Below are 23,685 nucleotides of genomic sequence, written 5' to 3' on the forward strand. Positions count from 1 at the left end.
GCATAGCCTGCTCTCAAGAGCAATTTTGGAAATGCTTCCTAAATATTTCTTAAGAAATACTTGATCACGCATAATTTTTTTTTATTATTATTATTTGTAACTGTGAAAATATTGGTCCTCACCTGCAAACACTGACAAGAACTGTGAGCAATATTCTTAGGCTAATACTCAAGACTGTGAATGATAAGTTTGAACAAATTTAAGTGTTTCACTACATTGATGTCCATATAATATACTCACCAAGATAACACTTTTATCTTGATGTGCTTTCGACTGGAAGTTCCATAAAACAATAATAAACAGAACCAGAGGTCACAGTAATAGGAAAGGCAACAAGTGCAATACTATTTTTCATTTATTACAAGGATGTGCAAAAAAGATGAGATGAGTGGTTGCTGAGTGTTAGAGCCTTACTGATGTACAATAAAATTAAAAAATAACTAGCAACAATAGCACAACCCTGTCCCCCGTCAGCACTGCCAAATGGCAGTACCCTAACTATAATGCTTATTCACTTTCTGTGTTGTACCAGTCCTGCATATTATTTCTTGAAATCAACACTGTAACTTACTCCATTTGCCAATGTGTTAACATAAATTGATAATTTCTATTTTGTGGGATATTAAGAATTTTCTTATTACAGAGAGAGAGAGAGAGAGAGAGAGAGAGAGAGAAAATTAACAATGTAGCCATTTGAGTTCATTTTGCAAAAGCAACCATGCTTCTGAAAATCAACAGTTCCACCAATCATTATTAGCTTACAGGTAGCTTTGAGCAGAAACAACCATTAGGCAAGTTTTTTTCTGTTTGTTATGCACAAAGAAAGCCCACTTCTGTATAAGCCAGATCATTTAGAGAGAAAAGGAATAAATATTTATGGTACTGACTGGCTGGCTTGGTTCATATTCAATGACAAATCCTATCCATCCTAATGATATTGAGTAGAACAGCTATAAGGGTAACAAAACTCTTACAGAGCAAGGTAAAAAATACCCTCCCTCCAAGAAAGCAATAGCAGGTCAAAGTGGAATAGGAAGACAACTTACAAAAACAGTGTAGCCTGAATAGACTAGTAAATGTCAAACTGCAACTTTCATAATGCCATACCTCTGCTTTTGAAACATTAATTCTATGACTTTTTTTTTTCATGTGAATCCCACATATAGAAGGTTAAACCTATTGCACAATTAATACATGAGTTGGCTAATGGTTATACATGCCAGAAGGACTGCTCTAGAAATCAAAAGATGGAACTTCCTCATGCCACCTCAAGTCTTCAAGAAGGTACAAGGTTTCACACTGGGTAATGAAATTCATCTTCCAACTAAAGATACTCACAAATCTATGCAGAGTGGCAATTGAATCCACAACCTATTGAATGGAGAAGACACTATCCACTCTACCAATGAAGCTAGAAACTCAGAGGTTAACTGAAGAGTCAGTGTGCTGTTGTCAGCTATTCAGATACTGTTATTCATGTAACAGTTTATTTTATTAAAAAAATACTTCCTCATTGTCTAATAATGATGGGTAGAACTGTTGATAGAGCCAAGAAAATCAATTTCCATTATTTAACAAAATGCATATTGATTATGAATATGTATACCAGAGCTGATTACAAGAAATATGAATTGTTGCTGTCATGTTTTTGTTAGCAAAACATGAGCAAAAAAAAAATCATTTATATGTATGTTTCTCTATTAAGTTGTATAAAATAACACAATGCCACATACCTGTAAATTTTGTACATTTTGAAACTTAACATAACGAAGTGGTACTATATTTCCATCGATCAAATCATTTGGCTGAAGCCTGTAACATAAAAAACAGATTTAAAATGTTGTTGAATAAAGATACACTAAGTAATAAAAAAGTACATTAAAAAAATGTTGAATTGTAAAAATAATCATAATTAAAATTCTGAATATTTTTACGAATTGTTTATGTTAAAATGTTTATTAGTTTTAGTTTCATAACACGCATTGTCGGCACTTGCGATGTGCCCGTTATGAAATTGTTTTGTCAAAAATGATATGTAAAGAAGTTAAAAAAAATTGACGTACTTACCAGATTTGATATTTGTATTACGATATTTGCGTTATGAAGACATTCTCTTGTCGCTAACTGAGACAACATGCCAGCCATTATTCCTAGTTTCTCGCTTGCCACTTTCATGGAGTGCGCATGCTCGCCGAGAAGTTTGATGTGTGATTGACAGCTGACAAGGTCGGTATCGAAGCAATGGGAGGGTAAACAAGGATAGCATTCCGAAGGAATTTAGAACACAGGCCGGCAGATATTTAGATTCAGAGGAACTTGAGTTTTTTTTTTTATGTGACAGTCGGAAGAAAAATAAATTGTATATTCCGAAAAAAGGAATCATGCAACTATTAAGTTTCAAAGTGGAATAAGTATTGATAAATAAAATGAAAATATTGCTATAGGCGTTTTAAAAGGAATATTGGGGGAAACGCTAATTGGAAGATTTATAGGAGATTCTGAAAGGGAAATCGTAGAACTGCAAGTTTTTTTTTTAATTGGAAGAGTTAAGACGGTCAATAAGCATTTATTGAATAAAAGAAAAATTTGCTATTTACGTTCTAAAGGAATGTTCAAGAAAACTCTGATTAGGAAGTTTCATCTGTATTAAGGACGCCGGATTGACTATTATTTCTACTGAAGAAAAGAGATAGAATTAATGTGTGTTACATAAGTGATGATAAAGGATCCTGTGAAAATGAAGAATAAAGTCATATATCTTCAGAAAAGGGCCTTAACAGAGAAAGAAACTGGCTATGAACATTTTGTGATTGTGCAAACAAAGTGTTTAGTCTAGTCTTAAGTGTAAGACTATTTTTAAAAGGCCTTGGATCCAATTAATTTTGTAATTAGTTATGTAATATTTGTTTGAAGTGTATATATATTGTTTTTGTTATATTAAATGTGTTTATTTTGTATTCTGGTCTTGAGTCAGTGATTATTTGGATTCTGAAAGAAAGAGTTAAGATCATTGCACCAATTGGAGTGAACCCTTGTGCATATATAGGTACACACGAAAATAAAAAAAATAACTGTTAGAAACAAGATTATCTCTATGGTAGGATCAATAATATGATAATATTCTATATATAAAAATCCACCAATTATTAACAGCATCCTCTTCCTCATAAAATCAGACCCCCATGGTCTCCCAAACTGCTGAATATCTTTCTGACAATCTCTTTGAGCGTGACTGATTCATGTAAAATATATTTTAATATACTTCACATCAATCAATCAAATTAAAAGAAGACTAGAACCAAGAGCATATCAGTACTTAAAGAAGAAACAGGGAGATTTTCTTCAGATGTTCTGAAAAGATTAGAGGTGAGGGAAATAAAAGAAATGAAAGGAAAGCCAGTTCACAGTTGGTATGACTGGCTGAAGGCTGAGTGAATGACTTACTGCTGTGCAGGTTTTTGGAAATGTGGAGGAATGCAGAGAGAGAGAGAGAGATTATTGATATGAGTTTGGTCAAACATCATCTGAAAACTTATCTATAGGAATAGTATAAGACAAAAATAGGTCATCTACATGATACAGTATGGAATGAGTCAGTCAGGGGCAGGGTGGAGGATCAGCAACTGACAGGATCTTTTTCTTGATGGATTCAAGAGTTCCTGATGAGATTTCTGGTACCCTATTTTAAACTGCATAAACATTGTATTCTAAGGTAAAGCAGATTTCAAAGCTATATAGAGTGAACAGTTAAAAAAACCAACAATCAGAGCAGAAGAGGAGGAATTTTTTTGAAAGATGAGAAAGATAGATGTTATGTGTAAGGCAATGCTGGAGGTAAATGTTAGTCAGAGAAACATGATCATGTCCAAAATACAGGTAATAATTATCAAAAAAAAAAGTAATAGTGGAAGGAGTGAAGAGAGATTTTTCATTTTTAAACAAGACAGGAATGTATATTGTAATGATGCTACCCTCAGGCAACTTCAATAAATCCAGTGAAGGACAGCATTCAGAACAAGCATATGAAATATCATAGGCCATAGATGATCTTTAAGCTCAAATTTCTTCTTCAAGACTCCATCTTCTCCTACTCATCTCTTTTTTTTTTAAAAACAATTTTAAAAAATGGATAAGAGAAGAAACTCCATTAGAATTAAGCTGAAGCCATCTGATGTATACATCAGCAACAGGAGGAAAAAAACAAGTGTTAGAGCAACTAGAGTTTCTCCAAATTTTTCAATATGTCTAGAGGTAAATGAAACAGGAAAAAAGAATCACCTGTATCAAGACTGGTAGAATCTATACTAGCAACTACTGCTAGGCTTCCAGGACTGACAAAGTGAGAATAATAGAATAAGAAGTCAGAGAAAATCTCTCTTTTTAACTGACCTCCAAGTAAGGTAGAGGCCAGAATAAACTGTATACAGAAGTGATACAAAGGATAAGTCCTAAGCATGAATGAATACATTCAGAAGCCGAAAGCAAACTGGTATCCAGATATTTTTCTCTATCTGGCAGAAGATTAAAGGGGTACATGTTTCCTGGTATGGCAGGAAGTAATGTGCCTAGGTTAAAATGCCAACGAAGTAAAAATATTCATACCTCTGAAACTTTAGCAGATATAAAGTAATTTCATGGAAATATCTTTTTTTTTATCACAGCTATATCCTGAGATATAGCATTTTTATAGATCTGTTTCTGTAGTGAGATGACATGCCTCAAATACTTCAATTAAATCTTTATGCAAAAGATGCTTAGAAATGCATTTTCTATCAAAGCATTTCCCTCTTGTATTCATTCTTGCTTTAGTTTACCTCTAAAGAAACCATCAGCAATCTCCCATCATTGTGGGATCAACTGACCTTAGTACAATGTCTTCATCGAGATACAATGTCTTCTTAGTACAATGTCTTATCTCCAAGATAATCTTGGAGACCTTGTCTCCAAGATTATCTTTTTATGCAAATCCAGTTCATGAAAAGTGGTAACCTATTGCTCATTAGTATCATGGATAGGTTAAGGACTATATAGCCTTAATGTAGAAACTATGAGCTATGTGCTGCAGCCAACAAACATGCACCTTTTTTCAAACTATTTCAAATAAGCAGGGGAGTGGTCTCATATCAGACAACAAAATTCATCAACCCCCTAAAAAGTGATAATTAGGAAGGCTCGAATTTTTTTTTACAATTATGAATTCTTCACAAGACTAAATTTAAAATGTAAAAGTGATAATGTGAAACTTAGGTTCAATAATAACAGATACATATTTTAGATGGTTTTTACAGGATAAATCCTTTTCTGCTGTAGCACAATCTAATGTTTGTTGGTTTGTAATCGTCTCGTAATCAAAGCAAGCAACAAAGAAAAAAATTATAAACAATATTTTTTTAGATAGCAAAGGAACAACTAAATTTTAAAAAAACTCTAAATTAGAGGAAATTCCACAGTTTTATTTTTGCAATGGATAAATACTTTGATAGATAGATCATCATCAAATTCCTGCCATGTACCCTCAAGGGATGTACAGGATATGATAGTACTACATGAAAAAATTACATCATTACTAACTTCCTATCTACAAATTTCCTCCAAAACAGTCTGTTATTGTCAAGACTCCAATCAGATATTATATTTCTATCGCCTAAGGCACTTTGTACAGTATCAATCCACCTATATCTTGGTCTTCCTCTGGGTCATTTTGCTGCCAACCTGGCAGAGAACACTCATTTTGCTAATCTTTCACTGCCCATTCTATTTAAATGACCATACTACCTGAGATTAGCTCTGTTAACGCATTCCTGGATACTGACAATGTCAATTTCTTTCCTAATATTCCCATTTTTAATATGATATTGCCATTGATGCCATCTGTTCACGCCTCTAATCTTTCGCAGGACTCTCATATCTGTAGTCTCTAGTCTTTGGTCAAGTGTTTTACTTCTGACCCAGCTCTCATAACATGTAAGAAAGTTTTAAAGTGAATAAAAGTTGAGCAGCTCTCATATGTGAACTGTAGACTAAAATACACAAAAATTATTGAAGAATAAATGAAAGAGTTTGAGAACAGGAATCAAACCTTGGAGATTCAGTGGCAAACTCTGAAGAAAACATTGATTGATTCTGCCAGAGAGGCATTTGGTGAGGTTGTCTGTAAGGATAAAAAAAAAATCAGAACTCCCTGGTGGACACAGGAAGTTAAAGAGGCAGTGAAGGAAAAGAAGAAAGCATATTAAAAGTTCCTGGCAAATAAGTCAGCTTGTGCTCTTAGAGAATATAGAGACAAATGCAAGAATGCTAAACACTGCGTAAAACTAGCTAAACAAAAGTCATGGGAGGACTTTGGCAAGAATATAGAAAATAAATATCAAGAAGGTGGCAAAATATTCTGGAGGTTGTTGAAGAAGCTTAGGAATGGAGGAAAGAGTGCTGTAAAAGGAGTTAGAGATGATAAAGGTGACATGAAAATGGGAGAAAAAGATATCCTTGAAGTATGGAGTAATTACTTTGAAAAACTGCTAAATGAAACAAGCAGTGATGACAGCACAGTGGTAAAAAACACTGACCAGGCATGCAGTCACAAATACATATCCATACTAGAAGTAGAAAAAGCCATCAAAGGCTTGAAATGTGGAAAGGCAGCAGGAGTAGATGATATTCGACCAGAAATGCTGAAGTATGGTGGTATAAGAATCTTACAGTGGCTGCACTGCATAGTTCAGAAAGCTTAGGCAGAGGGACGAATTTCCAATGATTGGAGTAGAGCTCTCATAGTACCCATATATAAAAAGGGAAATAAAACTCCATGTGAGAATTACAGAGGTATTTCCCTACTGAGTGTTCCTGGCAAGATCTAAGCAAGCATACTTGAGAAACGGTTGAGAAGAATTGTGGAAGAAAAGCTTGGTGAAGAACAAGCTGGATTCAGGTTGAATAGAGGCTGTCAGGATCAGATCTTCACTTTACGACAAATAGTTGAGAAAGCATGGGAATATAACAAAGATCTATATTTAAGTTTTGTCGATCTGGAAAAGGCATATGACAAGGTGCCAGGAGAGAAGCTATTCAATACGCTGCAGTTATATGGTGTCAATGGGGTTATATCAAGCAATACTTAGTCTTTATTTGAGTTGTAAGTCAGCAGTTAGAATTGAAGGAAGTACAGGAAGATGGTTTAATGTTAAATTTGGTGTGAGACAAGGATGTACATTATAACATTATACCCTCTGTTATTCATTATCTATATGGATTACATTATGAAGGAAAGTGGTATTAAACATGATATCAAAATTGGAGATGTTAATGTCAGCTCTTTGCTTTATGCAGACGATGTTATACTTCTAAATAAATCCGCTACTGCAAGTCTGCAAGATTCCCTGACTAAATTGAATAATTGTTGTAATAGATATGGTATGAACGTCAGCAATAAAAAGACAAAGACAATGAAAATAGGCAGAATCGTTGAAAATGTCAACTGCGTTGTGAATGGAGAACCTGTGGAACAAGTCAAACATTTCAACTACTTAGGCAGGATTTTTAGTCATGATGGTAAATTAAATATGGAACTAGACAACAGAATCAATAAAGCTTGTATGGTAGGAAGTCAATTGAATAAATTCATATGGAATAAGAGAGAAATTAGTCGGAACACTAAATTAGCTATACAAGACAGTGTTCAAACCTGTTTTAACTTATGGATCTGAGAGCTGGGTCAGAAGTCAAACACTTGACCAAAGACTAGAGACCAAGATATGAGAGTCCTGAGAAAGATTAGAGGCGTGAACAGATGGCATCAATGGCAATATCATATTAAAAACGAGGATATTAGGAAAGAACTTGACATTGTCGGCATCCAGGAATGCGTTAGCAGAGCTAATCTCAGGTGGTATGGTCACTTAAACAGAATGGGCGAGGAAAGATTAGCAAAATGAGTGTTCTCTGCCAGTTTGGCAGCAAAACGACCCAGAGGAAGACCAAGATATAGGTGGATTGATACGGTACAAAGTGCCTTAGATGATAGAAATATAACATCTGATAATGTTGGAGTCTTGACAAGTAACAAACTGATTTGGAGGAAAATTGTAGATAGGAAATTAATAATGATGTAATTTTTTTCATATAGTGCTATCATATCCTGTACACCCCTTGAGGGTACATGGCAGGAATTTGATGATGATGAGATTTGAAGATACATGAAGCCAAGAAGTATGCTTTGTCTTTAGCTGATATTATGATAAAATTGAAAAATGTGAGCAATAAAATAAGAAGAGAGAGAAATAACAGGCTTATTGAGCCTAATAAATAATGAAAGGGGGATATCAGTGGTCAACAGAATTTTAAGGGTGAAACTGCTTGTATTAGTTCATAGCAATAATATAAGTTTATTAAACAAAAGTTTTAATTCATTATAATTTCACATTGTTTCATACTGATAAATATGCAAATCATTTCAATTGTTTCAAATGAGATTTATCAAGACATCTAACATAGAAAACAGTGGAAATAAACAGTACTGACAAATGATGATGATACAGTTATTTTTGACCACAAGAACTATAGGAGAGAATGAATGACTACTATTTGGATTTTTTTTTGATCAAATTTATTTTTATACTAAGTTATACCAACTAGTTTCGCCAACTTTGGCTGTTGGTTTCATCAGGGTAAGAGATGTATAAAAAAATAAGAACACTTAAATGAACCGAATACAATTGCATTTTATAAAAGCTTTTATAAAATGCAATTGTATTTGGTTCATTTTATGGTTTTACTGTTAACTGTTTATGGGGTTTTTAAGTGTTCTTATTTTTTTATACATCTTTTACCCTGATGAAACCAACAGCCAACGTTGACAAAACTTAGTTTTGAAATAAATTTGACCAAAAAAAAACCCAAATAGTAGTCATTCATTCTCTCCTATGGTACTGACAAAGTTCGACGATTTCTCTAAAGTGATGTTCCATGTTCAAAAAAACTTATTATAAAGCATAATAATAAACTTTTGTTTGTATGTCTTTTCACATCTATTTAGTTATGCATCTACAAGTGAGTATGGAATTAATATTTATTAATTCCATACTCACTTGTAGATGTCTAAAACTTTTTTCAGACAACAAAAAAATTATAACAAAAAATAAATAAATAAAAAGTTAAATTTTAAATGCTAATGCATTTTCACTGAACAAATTATATTAAGTTAGATACAATGACTAGGGCTGTGTTTTCCATTCATGAAAAGCATGTTCTCTAACACACACACACACACACACACACACACACACACAGAGAGAGAGAGAGAGAGAGAGTGGCCAATTTATCGAATACCTCATCATCCATGAAATCTATCATCTCACTACATACAATGTCACTTATCTATTTCAGGTTATATAAAACTAACAGGCAAATACCAAGGGATGATATATGCATGTATACATATGAAATTCAACATAAGAGGTCAGCAGCATAATCAAATAACTAAACATGGTAAGATAGTCTGTGCCAGATATGCCAGTACAAGTATCCTGGAAACATGCTGCTCTGGTGGGTATTAAGTCTGGTGGGCTAACAACCTGAAAACATCCAGTCAATGGCAGTCCTACGGATAGAAACAGCTTGCTTATTGAAAGTTATACTGTGCTAAGAAAAAGACTATAACTCGTCAAATTGTGGCCTTTTGCTAAGCACACAATGGATATACTTTAAAGAATAGAAAAGGTTGTGTGGTCAAACAAATCTTAATTCTAGTTATTCCATCTTGGGAACAGAATTAAGATATAACAACAAAGTAGGCTGGTGGAAGAAGTTTTCTTGGCACATATTGGGTGTCCTGATAACGGTAGTGGTGCAATGTTCATATTCCTCAACCTATTGCGCACTGTTGCTAACAGATGCATTCTTTCACGTACATGATTTAACCATCTCATAAGATAGCTTGTTCAGAATGGTTCCAGAACCATTGAAATTGACTTGACATATATGTCCTTGGCCTACTGTAAATAGATCACAACTGAGGTCTACTAACTCAACAATAAGATCTGCTGATTGAGTATTTATGAAATAAAATGAATTGGCTATTCAGGAGAGAGAGAGATCTGTCTTAGCTCAATTTGAGGCAAATGTGGGATGTAATCAAATTTACATGTGCACACATCCCTGAGAAGCACTTTCATTACCTTGATCCATGTCCTGATGAGCTGAGGCTATTCTGAGGACCTAATGGAACTATTTGACTTATCAGATTTAGGGACACCTTAATCAGGTGTCCTTAAATCTTAACTATTTTGATTCTGACTATAACCAACTCATAGGACCACAGGAAGAGTTTAATAGAGTGGACAGTTTACTATAGTGAATTTCTTTTAGCAGAAGATGTCGATCAGGACTTTCAGTTGTTTGTTAGTGAGCGAGTTTTATAGCAGTGTTTGCTATTATAAACTAATAAAGAGGCTTAAATTATTTTCTGGAGATACTTTCAAATGTAAATCTCTCCAGAAGATTTTTAGAGAGATTTCTGCAGATACACAAAAAATGTCTTTAATGGTAGAAATAAAGGCCATAAGCCTACAGTAGCATGGGTGGACTAAGGTTTATCATCATCATCTTTTAATTTAAAAAACTTTTTTTTTTTTTTCATATAATGTGAAAGCCTTATCTAGAGAACAAACATGCAACTTATTCAAAGTCACTTCAGGCTTTCAATTAACAGGGAAGCAGTCTCACACCAGGCAATGAAATTCATCTCTTGTTTGTCTCTCTAGGTTGGAAAGTAGATGTGCTGACTACTTGACCAACTAAGTGGCAAGACTGGAAGACAATTTGTTTTTGGAAGAAAGTGGTGTTAATGTGCTGCACTCATCCTTTAGGGCACAGCCAAGATGGTCCTCTTGGAATGAAGAAGATCATCTTGGCTGTGCCTTAATTCTGTATTCTGGTTCCTCTCATGGATGTTAGTGAAAATTCATGATATGCAGCAGCTCTCCTGTGGAACTCTCACAGGATTGTTTGTGGCTGCTTACATCAAACACAGATTCTCTCAGTGTGGTAAGATGAGTACCCAGCTGTCTCAAGAAACAATGGCTCTTGTCAGCCAATATTTTCAGCATATCTGCAGAAAATATTGACTGACTTGGTTGAAAAGAGTCTGCTAATTATTGGGTCCTGTGTTGCCATTTATTTAGCACATTGCCAACCGGTGAATTGCAAATGTTTAATGGCTGTTTCTCTGGAATGCTGTTAAAACTCTTTCCATATATTATTCATTGAATGATACACAAGATGCATACCCACTCTCCAACTTGATATTGTTGGCTGAGAAATGAATGAACTGAGATGAACTAATTTACAGCAGTATTATTATTATTACATCACACCTCCAGGGAGTCCAAAGACTCATCGAGGGAGGGCATCAACTCTACAACTCTTCGTTTCACTACTCCACGAACCTTCATCACCTAACACCAACGCTATCTACCACTGACTACCACCACTAGTACTTTCACAGACAATCACAAACATCGACGCCCACAGCGGGATTCGAACCCGCAGCCTTTTGGCTGGAGAGCGGATATGCTAACCACTCGGCCAACCAGGCCGGCAGTATGATCACTTAAACAGAATGGGAGAGGAAAGGTTAGAAAAACAGGTGGATAATGCTGAGATATCAGGAAAAGAGAACCAGTTAGGTTGAATGATGTAATTAGAAGTGCTTCAGAAGACTGAAATCCACAATCTGACAATACTGGACTGCTGGCAAATAACAGTCTAATTTGGATGAAAAATAATGTAACTTTATCATGTGGTGCTATCACAGTATCCTGGACCCCTCAAGGATATATATCAATGATGTAAAATATAAATTTTAAATAATTTATGACTACTTTGAACAGCTCTCATGCATATATCATCTGAGCATTCAGCATACTATTCAAGTCAATACTTACTCAATCATTTGGACAGGTTCCATACCATCTGCCTGATCAAAATCAAGTGTTCTAGGTTGGTTGATAAATAACTTTAATGTTTTTGGACCCATATCTATAATAAATGAAAAATGCTCTTTAAAAAAAGTTATATATTACCTATATTTTCTTGAAATAAGTCTGCTAATTATTGAACTATCCGCATTTATCTAGTGGTTATATATTAAATAATCAAGCATTAATTAAATTATTAATGTTCAGAGACCAGAATAATCTCAACTGAGTGAATAAAGCCAATATGTCACTCTAAAGATACACAAGACAGATTTATTCAGTATATTATTATTATTATTACCTGACACCTCCAGGGAGTCCAAGGACTCATCGAGGGAGGGCACCTACTCCACAGCTCTCCATCTCCACCACTCAATCCACCAACTACCACGAACTGCAACTACCTTCATCATTTACACCAACACCATCTACCACCGGCCACACCCATTAGTATTTTCACAGACAATCACAAACATCCATGCCCAAGCGGGATTCGAACCCGCAGCCTTTTGGCTGGAGCGGATATGCTAACCACGCGGCCAACCAGGCCGGATAATATACTTATATAATAATGATATATATTATTACGTGACACCTCCAAGGAGTCCAAAGACTCATCGAGAGACGGCACCTACTCCACAACTCTCCATTTCCACCACTCAATCCACCAATTACAGCAAACTGCATCATCTACACCAATGCCATCTACCATCCACCACCATTATTTTCATAGCCAATTTCAAAATTTTTAATATTGATTATACTTATATTTAACATGATTATACTTTATTAAGTATAATCAATATTAAAAATTTTGAAATTGATTACATAAGAACCAACTCAACACAAAACAAAACAAAATCAAAAAAACTATATAAATATATATATAGATAGATATAGATTTTGGAAATTAAATGAAGAGGAAAGCAGTTTAATATCTCTAAAATCAAACAAGAGGAAAGGAAAAATCAGGAAGTAAAAAATTGTATTTTATTAGAAATTTAATGCAAATTGTACATATACTTGGTAATGAATAATTACAAAGAAAATATTATTGAATTATCATATTCAATATTATTAAGGAACTCACAACGTAAACTGGAATATAAATTAAAATAAACTTTAATATATGCTTTCTATATTTCGGCAACGTCACATTGCCATCTTCATGGGAACTTAAGATTAAGACATGTGCACGGAGGCACTAGAACAGCAAATGAGGTCAAAAAGAGGAGACTACTATTATTCCTAAAGGTCCTGATGGTGCCCCCTAGTGGGTTATATTAGGTATTCTTGGCCATTGGGCTGAAGTTCTCATGATGTACATTTCCCAAATTTGGGGCAGTCTCATGCATCCAAATTTGTTGAGATTGGGCACGTTTTTTTTTTAGGGCTGAGGCCGATTCTACATATAGTCTTTCAAATTTATACTTGCTGCGGTGTATTACCGTGGCTTTCTTCCAACGTATTCTGTGGCGAGTATCCAGAGCATGGGCTGCAAGCCCAGAGTGGCTATACTGGTGAAACCGGATGTAGTCCTTGTGTTCTGAAATTCTGATATTCACTGTCCTGCCTGTTTTTGGCCAAAACAGGCAGGACAGCCAAGATCCTTTGCTTCCTCAGTTTCTTGTAGCATAACCCCTGCTAATATAATAAGCTGCAGGAAATCTCATCATGTCAAAGTGCATGACTTTACACTTAATAACATTAAACTGACAGTCATTTTCATCTGTCCAAATTTCCAGCCTATTCAAATCATTTTATAAGTGCTAAATATCAGGAGCATCCCTGCTTGCCCTGCCTATCTTTGCATCATCGGCACACAATTGCACATCTGATGTTAGACCCTGCCCGATGTCATTAATATATAGATTGAACAATAATGGCCCAAGGATTGAAACCTGAGGTACACCACTGGTCACCTTAATTCTGGCAGATTCACACCCACTGTATACCTCTTTTTGATATGTCTGTCAACCATCCCCTGATACAAGCCAAGAGTTTATATTCCAATCCCATATTCTCCATTTATGCAACAGCCTTTATATGATGAAAATTCATAACTGAAAAGATATATATCAGCTGAAAAAAAATTCAGAAATTTAACTGAATTGAGATTTTTTTTTTTTTTTTTATCAGAAAATTTTTATGTTCCAAATTGGTGTGAGTAAATAATGGTTGCCCTAAACATGTTGGGAAGGAAAAAAACACTGGATTAAAATATAATTTGAATTCATTCTGCTGTTTTAGATTCTATTAAAGATGTTTATATATATATATATATATATATATATACATAGTTTTTTTTTGGAAGAAAATTAAGTTTCTCCATAAAAGTAATAATCTCTTGGAACATTTATACAAAGAAAGTTGTGAAACCTTCCTACATTGACCGAATCTAAATAGAAACGATGGACTTAAATTATCCCTCTTATGGGAAACAGTTCTTCACAAATTCCAAAATTAAATTAAATATATATATATTAATTTATTATTAAATCCTATTATGGTTATTTTTACTAAAACCTTAATATCATTATACCATGATGCTCTACATCATGTACGTGCAATTCGCACTTGTCATTAATGAATACACTGATTTCTGTTCTTGTTAATCTGAAAGTCATACTGAGATATTTGGGCGGAAATTTTATACTAATAAAAATATACATAAGTTAAATCTGTTTTATACTATTTATTAATAAAATACATTATATGATAATATATTATACATTAATATATAAAAAAATATATGTGCACATCTTACCACAATTCATACTATGGATGAGTAAAAATTTTTTGTGACCATTAGATCTGAAGTAATAACTTTGAAAGGTTGCTAAATGAAACAAGGAGTGGCAGCATGGTGGTAGAAAACACTCAACAGGAATGCATTCAGGAATACATATCGATATTTGAAGTAGAAGTGCCATCAAAAACCTGAAATGTGGAAAGGCAACTGGAATAGATGACATTTGACCAAGAAATGCTTAAATAAGGAAATCTAAAAGTTTCACAGTGGCTACACTGCATAGTCAATAGGCCTGGTTAGAAGATCAAATTCCAGATGACTGGAGTAGAGCTATCATAGTACCCATCTATAAAAAGGTAAATAAAACTGAATGTGATAATTATAGAGGAATTTCCCTTCTGAGTGGTAAGATTTATGCAAATATTCTTGATATACATGATATACCTATAGGCAGAGATGACCTGCTAATGCTTCTGCCTGGTATCTCTACTTGGGCCTGGCTCCCACTGAAGAGACCTCAATCAAGGTCGAAACTAGTCTGGATAGTGGCCCTTCCCTTAATGCATAACATTAGACATATCCGCAAGGAGATGTGTTTTGCATTATAGGAGATACTGAGATAGGATTGTTGGTAGCTTGCTCCACCTTTGCAATGAGTTGCCTTGGTGTTGTACCACCATAACCCAGTCCTGAAGATACTTTCAGGCGCAAACTTTGTTTGCTCACACTTGGATAAAGGATTAAACTAATTTTATTATACTCTAACCAAGTGAAAAATAAACTTTCAACATCTTTCTCTAAATCCAGAGTAATTTATTAAAAAAAAAAAAAAGGGTGGCACACCATTTGGCAACTCCTATAGGTAGAGATGACCTGCTAATGCTTCTACCTGGTATCTCTACTTGGGCCTGGTTCCCACTGAAGAGACCTCAATAAAGGTCGAAACTAGTCTGGGTAGTGGCCCTTCCCTTAATGCATAACATTAGACATATCTGCAAGGAGATGTGTTTTGCATTATAGGAGATACTGAGATAGGATTGTTGGTAGCTTGCTCCACCTTTGCAACGAGTTGCCCCGGTGTTGTACCACCTTAACCCAGTCCTGAAGATACTTTCAGGCGCAAACTTTGTTTGCTCACACTTGGTTAAAGGATTAAACTAATTTTATTACTCGTGATATACAGTTAAGAAAAATTGTGGAAACGAGGCTTGGAGAAGAAGAAGGATTCAGGCCAAACGAAGGTTGTCGGAATCAGATTTTTACTTTAAGACAGAGTTGAGAAATCATGGGGATATAACAAGGATCTGGAAAAGGTATAGACAAAGTGCCAAGAGAAGCACTGTTCAAAATGCTACAGTTATGTGGTGTAAATGGGACATTGCATCAAGCTATTCTTAAAATCTGTATTTAAGGTATAATTCAGCAGTTAGAATTGAAGGAACTACAAAAAGATTGGGTGATGTTAAATCAGATGTGAGACAAGTAATTATCTTCACCTTTATTCATCATCTATATGGATCACATTATGAAGTGGTATTAAGCCTTATATCAAAATTATCTCAGCTCTTTACTTTATGCAGATGTTATACTTCTAAATAAGACTAAACTGAATAAATACTATAATAAATTTGGTATAAAAATCGGGATTAAAAAAGACAGACAATCAAAATAGGCAGAAACATTGAAAACAGCAACCTATAGAATGAGTAAACATTTGTTATTTAGGAACAATTTTTAGTGAAGATGGCAAATTAAATATGGAAATAAACTACAGAGTTAGAAAAGCTGATATGGTAGGAAAGTCAACTGAATAAATTTAAATGGAATAAGAGAAAAAAAATAATCAAAACACAAAACTAGTATACAAGACAGTAAGCAAACCATTTGTGACCATTTAATACTAGCATAACCTTTCTCGTCTTGACAAAGTTAGATAGTTACAGCTAGTGAAACTAGTAGATGATTTGTATAAATGTTTATTAAATCCATGGTCTTAAAAATCAAATAGTATGTTTCAGTAAGCAAACCAATTTTAACTTATGAATCTGAGAACTGGATTAGAAATAAAAGGCTTGATCAAAGACTAGAGACCACAGATAGAGTTTTGAGAAAGATTAAGAGGAGTGAACAGATGGCATCAATGGCAGTATCCTATTAAAAATGAGGATATTAGCAAAGAACTTGACACTGTTAGCAGAGCCTACTCAAGTGTTATGAGCACTTAAACAGAATGAGTGAGAGAGAGAGGAAACGTTAGGAAAATAAGTGTTCTTTTGCCAGGATGACAGGAAAAAGACCCAGAGAAACACCAAAATCTAAGTGGATTGATACACTAAAGAGTGTCTTAAAAGACAGAAATATAAGATATGATAATATTGGAGTCTCAACAGATGACAGATTAATATGGAAGAAAACTGTCAATGGGAAGTTAGTAATGATGTAACTTTTCATGTAGTATTATTTGTGATATCCTGTACCCCCCTCCCCCCCAAAAAAGGGTATATTCAGGAATTTGATGGCAATGACAGATTTAAGTGGTATTTCTGGGGTGCTGGTGATGTGGGTGGGCTATGATTAGATAATCTGGGACATAATTCCACTGCCGTATTCTGCCAGATCATGAATGGAATGGGTTCCAAGTAGTGTTATATGAGAGGCACTGTTGAGCCTACCATTTGTAGTAGTGGCCTCATGCCACGAGGAGACCAGTCGCTCTTTATATGGATTTCATATCGAAGAGCATCTCCTCTTACTGCATGTCTCTACTTTATCCTTTTCACCATATTCATAATGAAATGTATACAGATAGCACCGCTGTAATCAAATTAAACCTCCCTTAAAAACTAATTTCAACAAATAAAACAAATCAAACAAAAGACTGAAAACATGCTAGAATCCCAATCAAAAAAACTCATTTTCATATCCACTTCAACATCCAAGGTATAAACACCAACATAAATTATGTCCATTATCACTTAGAGACCAGACCACCTACTTTTGACAGAAACCCAAATTGCAGCTACATCAACCACAGTCCACATACAATTACTCCAAATTACACACTTCATGATCTGTTTCATCACAAGGGTGGTACTACCTTTGTGAGATACAACATTCACCTGATGTATTTATACTTTCCAAATTACAAAAAACCCTGACATTTCTATCCATGAAGCTTAAACATCTACAATCCAGATATCCAAATAATGAAGTCATCTTCCTAGGTGATCTTAATGTCCACATCTCCAACTGGTTTCCCCTTTTCAAACATCACTGACCAAGCTGGAATGTAATGCAGAAGTTTCTGCTATAAGCAATGACCTAATTCAAATCATATTGTACATTTACCTGATTGAATTTCTGATAACCTAACTCTACTAGTATCCATGATTTTTTTAAAACCATTTCTCCTTCTAGTACTCCTTAAAAGTTGTGTGTTAAGGCTTAAGAGCTTAGAGGAAATCAAGTTGGAGACTTACAAAGTAAAAACAACACTAGGAAAGGATAAAAACCAATGTTTACTTCTTCATAATATTTTTGTGTCAGTCAAAGAGCAAGGTGTACAACATAAAATTGTAACACACACATAAAGCAACACAAAACTAAGTAAAAACTCAGCAGATGAGACTCAAGTCCTAACTAGGTAAAGTGTCCTATGTGGGTGCCTTCCAGACACCCGAGTTGTAATATGGGATCTTTGAGAATTAATGTTTCCCATATTTTGGAAAATTTAATGCATCCATATTTATTCAGATTAGGCTGATTTTTGAGGGCAGTTGTAGATTTTAAACAATATCTTTCATTTCTAAACTTAATGCAATGAAACACAGTGTTTTTTCCATTTGATTCTCTGTGTGGTGTTGTATCGTGCCCCTTTCTCATAAATTCTTATATCTTTTGATTTCTTTAAAGGCTGACCTATGTGAGGCATGTGGTATCTCTGAGTCACAAAGGAATAGGCTGAGGATCGAGCCAAAACCTATGTCGCAGACACTTCGTTACCAACCTCTAGTTTAGACCTAAGAAAATTTATTTATTCAAGCTGCACCACTTAGGACTATTGGATTAATTAGAATGTTAATCGAGAAGTTCGTAAAAAAGTGAACAAAGATAACACGAGATATGCAATTGTGACCATAAATTGTCCTAAAAAATCTCCTGCTCAGATCCGTAACTAATTTTACAAGTGGTGCATCGAATTCCATAAAGAGACCAAATTGGTTAAAGAAAAAACAAGGTTTATTTAGCACAATGTACATATTGTTAACAATACAAACTTAGAAAGGATCCATTCAAATTCTAGCTAAGGAATAATTCAGTTTTGGTTCAAATAACTCTTATACCTTTCATATAAAAACCCCATCAAAATTCAATCTACCTAAGTTACTCTACATATAACATATTTCTTACACTCTAATCTATATCTTTATAATCCCAGACAACTTTTACTCTATAGATAAAATCCTGGTTAAACATTCTTAAATACACACAATATTTAGATTCATACAGTGTCTATCTTTTCATAATCTTCTACAACAAACAAGTCATTTCTCATGCAGTCTCTCTTAATTTTCTATCTCTGAGTCTCTTTTCATTAAAGTTCTACACAATATTAATTTCTGGACTCTCACACATATCAAATAAACTGTCTATTTATCTATACTCTTTTGTTCTTTTCTTTCTGATCGTCGATGTCTGAACGCGATCATCTCTTTGTCTTCCATTATCACAGCTTGGACACGTACATTCCTCGACGTTCCACGCGGCATAGACTGCTGCAGTATCACGGGATTAGACTTCCCGCTGAAAACCGGGAATGAGGCTTATCATACAGAAGTGAGATGGCTCTCACGTGGAAATGTTCTGAACTGAGCGTGGGCTCTCAAAACTGAACTTGAAATTTTTATGGTTGATCAAAAGCATGTTCTCGCAGATAAGGTTACAAACTCCTCGTGGGTTGCACATCTTGCATATTTAGCTGATATTTTTGAGTATGTGAATGCATTGAACAAATAATTGCAAGGAAAAAACATCAATATAATTTCAGCCAGAGAAAAGATTTCAGTGTTTGGATCACAGCTTTTATACTGGAGACAGAAAGCAGAACAAAACAAGATAGCTGCCTTTTCAAAGTTAGCTTTGTTTTTGGAAGATTGTGAAAATATTACTTTTGAAGACATCAAGGATACAGTTATAAGGCATCTTACCAAACTCAAAGAGCGGTTCTCTGATTACTTTCCAGATCTTGATTTGCATACTGTCAGTTGGGCTGTAGATCCCTTTAAATGTGAAATTGCTGATGTACGAGAAGAGCCTCAAGGGTTGGCAGAGGCATTTCTTGAACTTCGATCCAATAATGAAGCACGTACTGAATTTGAAAACAAAGCAGATGTCATATTTTTGGATGTCAATAGCTGCAAAGGCTTTCAAAATTGCACATGAGGCGGCAGTCAAAAAGTTGCTGCCTTTTGCAACAACCTACCTTTGCGAACAAGGATTTTCCACTCTAATGAACATGAAAAGAAAGCAGAGAAATCGATTGGACCCCGGAGACAGTATCCAAATTGCTCTGACATCAAAATGCCCCAATTTTGATGTTATTGTATCAAAAATGAAACATCATCATTTCTCCAAAACCTGAAGTGAAAAAGTTTTCAAAGAAATCCTTTTGTTTCATAATCCGGATATTAATTTATTTTATATTTATATTTGTATTCTCCGTATAAATAGATTCAATAAACCTTTTGAATTTAAATAATCTATGATTTTCTCCCTTTCAAATCAAGGGGGTAACATCAGCATAAATAAATATATTTTGGGGTAATAGGTAAAAAAGTTCCCCGACCCCTGCCTTAGAGTAATAGATAAAGCTAGCCAGTTTCCAGTGAGGCTTGAAGGCAGTGCGCAGTGGTTGTATCTTAACAAAACTGGTTTATCAAACACTTCAGCAAATAAAGGAATATCTAGTTAATAAGGGGGGTGGAACAAAGCCATGTTACTAAAGCAAGACCACATCCCTATGACAAAACCATGCTTTCTCAAAATATTTCCATTCTCGTTAATCCAGATTTATATTCTAACACCTCTACCACTATACCTGATATACAATAGTAGCTTACAGTTAGATATCACTAACCTGGCTTCTTGTGCAGTGGCACAATACCGCCCTCCTTCCAATCTTCTGGGACTTTCAGTTGCAAGTTGAATGACCAAGGAAATGTAGTGTTAGCTCCTTTGCATATTCCTTTAATATAAGTGGAGCTATCCCACAGGTCTCACAACTCCATTAACATCAAGCTTACTTAAAATTCTGAAGACTTTACTTCCTGAAGCGTCAATCTTGTGCCCTCCTTGCTATTATTATTCATCACTCCTCCCAACCCTCCAACATGAAATACACTAAAAAAACTACTCATAGAACATTACCATATATCCTCCATGAATGTTACAGGTTCAATCTCCAGAAACTAAAGTCAGTCTTCCGTATTCATCCTTTCTTCTACTAGTCACATAACTGAAGTATTTTCTAGGATTTTGCTTTGCTGTTCAGCTAAGCCTTTATTGTGTTTTTCGCTTAGAAAATTAGTGTTTTATAGTGTATTAGTGTAGATTTCATGTTTTTAGTGTTTTATAACATATTTTTTGTTAAGATGAGAACAAGAAGGCTTGCCCCACTAAGGAGGTTATTGAAAATGAATTAACTTCCAAAATAGCTAAATTAAAGCAAATTATCAGAGAGATGATGCAGGAATTACAGAAAGTTGAGGGGCATTTAAATGAACATACGGAGGAAAAGAAAATTAAGCAGCAAAATAAGAAACAACAAAGCACGGACTCAGGTTAGTCAGTAAGTAATAAAAATCTGGTAAGTAATGTTGTTTATAAAACGAAGGATGTATTTAGTGGCAACTATCATAAAACATGATGCTGATAAGCAGGAAGTTTTTCAGGAGCAAAAATTAAAAATATAACACAAGGAATTCGAAAACAGAAAAGAAAAGTAAACAGGATCGTAATTATAATAGATACTAACAACTTAACTAGTGATATAAATTAAAGATGCCAAGAAATTATATTTTTGGTTTAATCCTTTATCCAAGTGTAAGCAAAAAGTTTGTGCATGAAGTAACTTCACGACTGGGCAACTCGTATATAGAGGCTAATGACTTCACATCACTTGCCTTATTATCCTATAATGCAAAGCACATATATCCTTACAGACATGTATAATGCTATGCATTATGGGAAGGGAAACTTCCAGACCAGTTTCGACCTTTCTTGAGGTCTGGCTCCCACTGATGAGACCTTAAGAAAGGTCAAAGCCTGTAAACATTGTTATAACATTATGGAATGTTATTACAATGTGCACATCTATTGTATACAAAATACATTACAGCCAACTTTCATTACAAGCACCATTATAACAAATTCTTTCACTATGATAAACTACTGAAGAATGCCAACTAAATCATCACAGGTATACAATAAATTCTAAAGGAAGTCCAACAGAAATTATTCACTAAAACTATTCCTATGATCTCTAAGAGTTTGATATGGTAAGAGTTGACTGCACACTTACTTTTCACAAATTAAAACAATGACAAACAAGTTTGAAGAAGACTGTAGAATAAGAAAAATGGGGAATCAGCTGAATAAAGTTATACTGAATTAGAGAGAAATGAAACAATACCAACTGATATGAGAGTAGAGTTATAAATAAAACTCAAAGACTAGACACCACAGAGTTCTGAGAATTAAGAGAAGGAAACAGATGACAACAGAAGAGATTCTCTGTTCAAAACTACCCACAATGTAGAATGCATTATATTATTCAAGAGTTGCATACACTAGTGGCCATCCTTTCAGGCCTAACAATTAAAAGTCTACATCTATAAAAGATGTAATAGCTCTAGACCAGGGGTCTCAAACTCAAATGCAGCAAAGGGCCAGTCAATTAGATGTATATCAGACGCAGGCCATATTCAATATTATTCTGCGAACCAAAACATAAACTAAAAAAAGAAAGGCTCTAACAAAGACCTTTTTGTTGTCGGGCCTTTACGACTTACGTGAACAGTTACACCGCCATTTAAATTTTTAATTTATAACCATTTTTATTTTTAAATTTTAAAAATATAACAAATTTAAAAAATAAGTTCAATTACATTTTATTCATAGTTTAAGAAAATTATTTAAATACATAATTTTGACTTACAAAAATAAAGATTTTTATCTATGAGTCCTTTTTTTTTATTTGATATTGATCATGAAACCTGACATCTTTTCCTCTGTACTAAAACTATTCCTATGATCTCTAAGAGTTTGATATGGTAAGAATTGACGAAAATAATTGCTAACATACATACGTGCTTCCAAAGATTGACAACATTTTTGCACAGTAAATTTTATATTTGGGATATTTACTGCTGAGGTATTTATAAAAATTTGGTATGCCAACTTCGTTATATTTATTTTTTAGTTCAGTATTGCACGGGAGTTCAATTACTTCCATTCATAATTCTTTGCCAACATTTTCAATATTAATTAAAAAAGGTCAACTGAATAATAATTCATTTTGAAACTGGTTGAAATCAGAAAATCTATTTTCAAATTCAATTTTCAAATCTTCAATTTGAGGAATGTACTTTTCAGCATCATTATTATTTCGAGAAATCGATTTAAGTGTAGAAAAGTGGGCTATATTATTCTTTGTCAACTGGGTTTGTCAAAGAGAGTTTTGCCAGAAATGACTTAATTGAATCATACATATGACATATCAACTGTTCATGTCCTTGAAGAGCAGTATTCAAAGTGTTTAAGTGGCTTGTTATGTCAACTAAAAAGGCCAAGTCTTTGCACCAATCTTCATCGGTGAGCTGGGGAATCAATTTTCCTTTGGATGAAGTAAACATGTCAGTTTCTTTTAAGAGTTCAAAAAAATCTTTTTTAAAATGACGCCAC

The 23,685-nt window shown here is 34.3% G+C and overlaps 1 protein-coding gene across 1 annotated transcript in view; it reads right to left on the bottom strand.

The window, feature by feature from the left end:
• Window positions 1-23,685, bottom strand: part of Txl (Thioredoxin-like) — an 87,267-nt gene that overhangs the window by 28,910 nt on the left and 34,672 nt on the right. The window contains exons 5-6 of the mRNA XM_090407751.1: window positions 11,940-12,033; window positions 1,734-1,812 (exon numbers count right to left, since the gene is read on the bottom strand). Coding sequence (XP_090263877.1) covers window positions 1,734-1,812; window positions 11,940-12,033 — 173 coding nt within the window. The remainder of the gene's footprint in view (window positions 1-1,733; window positions 1,813-11,939; window positions 12,034-23,685) is intronic.

This window comes from Typopeltis vanoorti, chromosome 2 (assembly GCF_054136105.1).
Source record: "Typopeltis vanoorti isolate ZY-2024b chromosome 2, IOZ_Tvanoo_1.0, whole genome shotgun sequence".
NCBI classification, from domain to species: Eukaryota; Metazoa; Arthropoda; class Arachnida; order Uropygi; family Thelyphonidae; genus Typopeltis; species Typopeltis vanoorti.